The 6506-nt window shown below is 34.9% G+C and overlaps 1 protein-coding gene across 1 annotated transcript; it reads left to right on the forward strand.

Annotated features, from left to right (window-relative positions):
- Positions 1961-5931, forward strand: LOC109211247 (mitochondrial amidoxime reducing component 2-like). Its single transcript, XM_019374763.1, has 8 exons — positions 1961-2262; positions 2794-2943; positions 3385-3561; positions 4334-4422; positions 4511-4575; positions 4702-4804; positions 5460-5570; positions 5668-5931. Exons 1-8 carry the CDS (start codon positions 2154-2156, stop codon positions 5791-5793), a joined length of 930 nt encoding a protein of 309 aa, XP_019230308.1. The 5' UTR covers positions 1961-2153; the 3' UTR covers positions 5794-5931.

Here is a 6506-nt window from a genome sequence, read left to right on the forward strand (position 1 = left end):
CCACAATACAAGTTTAATTGTTACTCGAATTTTAGGGTAAACAAGTTGGTTTTTGATGGTTTGTCTAAATCAGAATATTCTGCATATTTCTTATGAAGTGTTTGCTTAATTATGCTCACTGCAGGTTCTCTGACATCAAGGAGTTGTCGAACAAATGACTTTCAAAAGGGATGCATCTTCTTCTTTCTGGTGTAGAAGAATGGAAGAATGTACTAAGGAAGCAAGACGAAGAATGTCTTATGTTACACGTACATATTTCATGATCTTTTGGTTTTGTACGAAGTTCCTTAATAGATATTTATATTATGAAATATTATTTTGTTGTAAATATTTAATCAGCTTGATATTATATCAATATTATGACCTCCTCTGCTCAGTAATTCCGCCAAACGATTAATTGAAATAAGTATATATTTTTAGTATTTGAATCTTTTTGGTGATCTTTTTTCTTACAACTAAACAAGCGACCACCAAAGGATGTGGTGCAGTGAATTGGGACTGCTCTTCCCTTAACCAGAGGTCTCGGGTTCGAGCCCTGGGTATGGAAAAATCCTTGGTAGGGAGCGCTTCCCTCCGAAAGGGGCCCTACGCGGCGCGAATCCGGATATAGTCGGGCTCCAATGCCGGCACCGGACACCGAGTGGGAAACCAAAAAAAAAAACTAAAAAAGCAACGAATCCGGGCATATGCTCTTACACGGGCATCCCCATCTAGTAATAGTCTCATAGATATTATTCGTGGTCAAAATATTATGAGGGTGTTTGGCTAAGCTTATAAGGTGGTCAAACTGGCTTATAAATACCTTTTGACTTATCTACGCGTTTGGTAAACAGCCAAAGTGCTTATAAGCTAAAATTAGCCATAAGTCATAAGCTGGTCACCCCCAACTTATGACTTTCCAGCTTATAAGCACTTTTAGTTTGACCAACACTTTTACTAATTTATCCTTAATAATATTTTCTAATTCACAAAATATTTTTACCAAAATAAGTTTCTTGACTTTCTCTTCATTCCATATTTGTTGTTAATTATTTTTTTACAAAGAAATTTTTTAATTTATAATCTTTTGAAAAAAATTCAATGGTATTTTAGTCATTTTAACAAAAGAATAGCTTGTCAGCACTTTTTTATCAAACACATCAACTGCTTATTATCAGTTTCAGCACTTCTATCCAAATACGTAAATGCTTATTTTAAAAATCAGTTTCAGCACTTAAAAATACTTTTCATCACTTCAAACTTATCAGCCATTTACAATCAGTTAATCCAAACGGACTCTATTTTGTTTCTTCTTTTTCTTTCGAGAAAGGTGCAAACGAATAAATTGTTGAATTTTTCTATAAAGCTATAAAATTGAAGGTTGTAAGGTGATAAAAACATTAACTTTTTTAACAAATCGAATAACATATTTTAGATTTTTGTTTAACGCATTTCCATCTTGAGTCGTATCATTTTAATTTATATGTTTAACGTTTTTGACATTTATTGTTATTAAATTAAAATTGATCAGAAATACCATGATAGAATATGAGTTACCCACGTTGCTTTTTCCTCAAATTTGTGAACAACTTTTAGAATCTAATCTATTTATCTTAACGGAATATTTCTTTAGAATAGCTTTTTATATGAAAGAGAAGATTTAAGATTCTTAGAATTAAAGGTAGAAGAATCCATTTTTCTAAAGAATGATTAGTATTAGAAAATTAAATAACAAAAATAAATTAGAGGCCACTTGAAAACAATTACAATTTTCTTTTTTAACCCAATGTTAATGAAATATCATTTCCAGCTGCTATTACACTAGGGATTAGGGGAAGGGAAAATGGGACTAGTTCAAGACGGATTCATTCAGTTGAAATTGCCATTTTATATACTCCATAATGAACATTCAATTTAATACTTATGCAAATGGAATTTATTTTTTCTTTTTATTAAATCAAAATCACCTTTTTGCCAAAAATTTTTGTCTTAAAAGGACCAACGAATCTCCCGCAAAAAAAATGAGACAAAGGGGAATTGAATAATTTCACTATCCTAGCATGAATTTATTCTCCTAACAAAAGAATCTCCGTGGATTGGATTTGCCAAACTCTATAAATTCAGATGATGACCTAAATTGGATTTGATACCTGCATAGAGATATAGATAGAGTAATGGCAGAAGTCATAGGAGCAGCAGCAGCTAAGGTTAAAACAATCTTTGTATATCCCATCAAATCATGCCGTGGAATTTCTGTTTCTCAAGCGCCTATCACTTCCACTGGTATTTCTCAATTTTCCCTTTTAACTCTTGAAATGGAATTCTTTCTTTCCTTTCTGTTTTATTGGTTATGGAGTGTAAAGGGTGTCTTCTGGAAATTATGATTGTGGCAAGTAAAGGAAGGAAAATAAGATAAAGAGGAAAGAAAGAGAAATTTGGTTGCTTTCCTCTTTTTGTTTAGTTCATATGATCAAAGTGTGAAGATTTGAGTCAAGGTAGTTTGTTTCTGTAGAGTAAAGTACTAAAGGAAAATAGTTACCATTCTTCCCAATTCCTCAATTCCAGAATGTCCAAAACACAAAGTATTAGAAATAAAATTTGTTATTCTTGTTAGTATTTCTTTTTTGGCCACCTTCTAGTATGGAGTACCGTGGAGAAATTTTATGTGCTATGGTTCAGTTTCATTTCTTACTTTTGAGTAAATAGTAACATTCTTCATTAACAAAATGGTTAGTCAACAGTTTATTTTGGTCCTAGATTTGTTTCTTCATTCATATTAAGCTTGAAAGTTGATGTCTTGTTGGATTTAAACAGGATTTAGATGGGATCGACAATGGTTAGTGGTGAATTCCAAAGGCAGGGCCTGTACTCAAAGAGTTGAACCTAAGCTTGCTCTGGTTGAAGTGGCCTTGCCAACTGAAGCATTTTCTGAGGGCTGGGAACCAAATAACGACTCATATCTAGGTACTGTCTTAATTGTCAGTCAACTCGTCCAAGATTAAGTTGCTATTTAATTTCACTTTTATTATTGCATTATTTCATTGCTGCGACATCTCTTTTAAGCTATGGGGTGCTGAAGCAAAACTGGTCACGTTTCTTTCAAATGTTGATATGCAGAGTTAAGAATTAGTATTTGGTTACCTGTGTGACTGTTAAGAGTTTATGATATAGGATATTGATGTTCGACTCGTAATATCATTATTGTTTGTTTATTGCTGTAACATCTCCGTAAGCTTTGTGGTTGATGTTGTGAAGTCAGTGAGGTCACGATCTACTGAATCAATCATACAAGCTTATTGTCTTACTGATAGGCCACAAGAAAATGAGAGAGGGGGAGAGAATTTTAATGATTGGCCTTTCTTTTCCTCATCTCAAATTACTTTTGTGGATGTAATGATCATGTAGTTATCAGGGCTCCCGGCATGAGTCCACTGAAGATTCCACTAAGTAATCCATCTGAAGTGACGGATGGTGTCTCGGTCTGGGAGTGGTCTGGTTCTGCCTTGGACGAGGGAGCTGAGGCAGCAATGTGGTTTTCCACGCATCTCGGAAAACCATGTCGGCTGGTTCGCTTTAGTGAAGGTACAGCTCATCCCCTTAATCTGTATTGATTTTCCTAATTTAAATATTACTCATATGAAATCACTGGTCTTAACTTCCAATATCCTCGTCTGAAATTCGCTCTGTATATCTCTTCCACCAGTTATGCTAACTTTTCTAGAAAACTTGTTCAGATTCTTAATGAAATTTCAATCTTTGTATCTTCTATTTAACTATATTTTCTGGGAATGGATTTCCTTCACTCATTGCATCTGGCTGCTTTCGATAAATAGCTAAGAAAGCAACTCATGCCATCTTCTTCGCTAGTTGCTACTTTTGCTATTTTTTCTCTTTTTTGTTTGGTAATGAAGTTTGAGCGAGTGTCTAGTTGCACAAGTAGTGGGAGCTACCACTTTGCCAGAAGCTAAAGAAAATTGTACATCCTTATATTTGTTAGAAAGAATCAAAGAATTAAGAAAGCTCTTCACAATAGGATAAACCTCTTATTATGAACTAAATTTGTGCTCCATATGATGGCTCTTTTGGGCCCCTCAAGTTTTCATCTCAGAATGTCACCAACTGAATCTGAACAATATCATTGCGCAAGTTAAATGAAGATGAATCGAGTTCCATTTTCTCTAAGTTTTTACAACTATGAAATAAGTCTCAGCATTGAGCAGACCCATATTTTGCAAAATTTTGTGTCGTAGATTAGCTTATCGTCTATTATTAGGTTTATGCTGTATGCTTTTTTGTAGAGAACTGTTGGAAATTGATTTGACCAAAATAAGTTGCTTCCTCTTGATTCTTCCAGTGAATGAACTGAGGGTTGTAGACCCTAATTATGCTCAAGGGTACAAAGTTATGTTTTCTGATGGGTATCCCTACCTTTTGCTATCCCAGGTTAGTGATGTCAGCATTTCAATTCAACAAGCATATCCATAAAACAAGAATCTCTTAGACTGGATTTTTTTGGGTCTATCTTCTGTAGGGCTCATTGAATGCGTTAAATTCTCTTCTCAAGGAGCCTGTTCCAGTTAATCGTTTTAGACCCAAGTATATGCTTGTCTTTCTTGTCAAATTTGTTTCTGATTGTCTATATATTTTCTTTCCTCTATTTGTGCAAAGTTTTAGCTCTTTAGATTAACAAAGTTAAATCTTTAACATAAACTTCTTTCGTAGTGTCCTTGTTGACGGATGTGAACCATTTGCTGAGGATTTGTGGAAGGAGATCCGGATCAATAACTTGGCATTTGAAGGTGTCAAACTATGCTCTCGCTGTAAGGTAAAACCTTACGAATTTAATTTCTTATTAAACGGCAGAGATTAATCTTTGCAAACTGGAAGTGGTTTTCTCCACCTGGTTTTTGGTATAAAGTTCATGCAACATGGTATTGGAGAGAAACTTAACATATTTGAGGGCATGTTGTCAGGGGCGGAGGCAAAAGCCGAGCTATGGGTTCGGCTGAACCCAAGAACTTTTGCTCAAACAGTATATTTTACCTTAAGAAATTCATTAAATATGTACAAATATTAAATGTAGAACCCAGTCATTAACACTTGGAGTCGTCGTTCTAATTTCCAGAACCCATAAGGCTGAAATCCTAGCTCCGTCTCTCTGCATGTTATAAGTTCAGATTTGCCAAACTACGAAAACAACTCCATCGTTGTTTTTGTTTTCCAGACGTCGTGTGGTAGACATGAATTGATATCTATTAATTCGAGGAACTTGTTTGGAGAAGATGAAAAGAGTAGTCATGTTTCTCCCTTTATAAGAGTATCTTTGGTACAAGCCGTAACTTAATGGAGTTGATTATGAATATATCAGTTTTGAATTTTGGTAGTACTTCACCTTCCTAATTAATCGGCATTTGAACACTCATGAGTGATGATCAAGTTGAACCTTTTTAATCTGACATTGATTCTGCTCTTTATTCAAGGTACCTACTATAAATCAAGAAACAGCAGTAGCAGGCTCTGAGCCAACAGAAACTCTCACGAAGTTTCGATCTGATAAGGCCTTGCGTCCGAATAAGAAACAACAGGGGAAGGTTAGATCAAATACCATGAGAAGTTCCATGAGTATAACTTATTACCAAGTCCCTAGATAAATCACAAGTATTAGTGACTTTTCATGTTATTTTGCAGGTATATTTTGGACAGAACATGGTTTGTTCCGATGCTCTTAGCAGTGGAAAAGGAAAGATAATAAAGGTGGGAGATCCTGTGTATGTACTTAAGGTTGTCCCTTCTAGTGCTGAGGCTCCAGCTTGAGCTCAAGTTCTGTCACTGCAGTGTGAAGTGATCATTTGAATAAAGGTGATTGGAAAAGATTAAGAATACTAATGTAAGGAAAAATGGTCTTTCAGGCTACTGCTATATATCTAAATAAAAGGATAGCTTGAATATCTCCTTTCCTTCTTGTGAATTGCATCAAGCCCGGTATAAAACCATGTAAATGCGAATACCAAAAACTATATCTCAACTCCAAGCAAGTTGAGGTCGGCTATATGAATGCTCATGGTATGTCACTCCATTTAGGCTTCTCGGTCCAATATTATATAAAACAAAAATTGACCAAAAGGGAAAAGGTTCTCTAACCATTTAGGTCTCTGAGTGTAGTATGTTTGCATAATAAGTGCTTTTAGTACGAAAAAAACGTTAGGATGGTGTTTATAACTTATAAAGTACTTTTAGTTTGGAAGATTACAGACCAAAAACTTTTGGTACGACATCAAATTCAGAGTTTTTGAAACTAGTTCTTGAGTTATACTTGGGACACATTTCAGTAGACAGTTGTTATAAGCACTTAACTGATCAGAGCATTTGATTCGAATGTGTGGATTCAACTTACTCTCTTTTTGTGGTTCAACTTCCTTTTTCTTAGAGAGAAAATGAGTAACTTCTCACTAGATAATCAATCAGGAGACCAACCCCAAATCCCACCAAAGCCTCCTGACATAATCACACACCAAATCCCTCACGCA

Source organism: Nicotiana attenuata, chromosome 2 (genome assembly GCF_001879085.1).
Source record: "Nicotiana attenuata strain UT chromosome 2, NIATTr2, whole genome shotgun sequence".
NCBI classification, from domain to species: Eukaryota; Viridiplantae; Streptophyta; class Magnoliopsida; order Solanales; family Solanaceae; genus Nicotiana; species Nicotiana attenuata.

What these genes read in the sequence shown, in the direction of transcription:
- LOC109211247 (XM_019374763.1), top strand. Translation starts at nt 2,154, where the DNA reads ATGGCAGAAGTCATAGGAGCAGCAGCAGCTAAGGTTAAAACAATCTTT. An exon ending in AAATAACGACTCATATCTAG is followed by an intron (nt 2,944 to 3,384) that starts GTACTGTCTTAA and finishes ATGATCATGTAG; the next exon opens with TTATCAGGGCTCCCGGCATG. An exon ending in AACTATGCTCTCGCTGTAAG is followed by an intron (nt 4,805 to 5,459) that starts GTAAAACCTTAC and finishes TCTTTATTCAAG; the next exon opens with GTACCTACTATAAATCAAGA.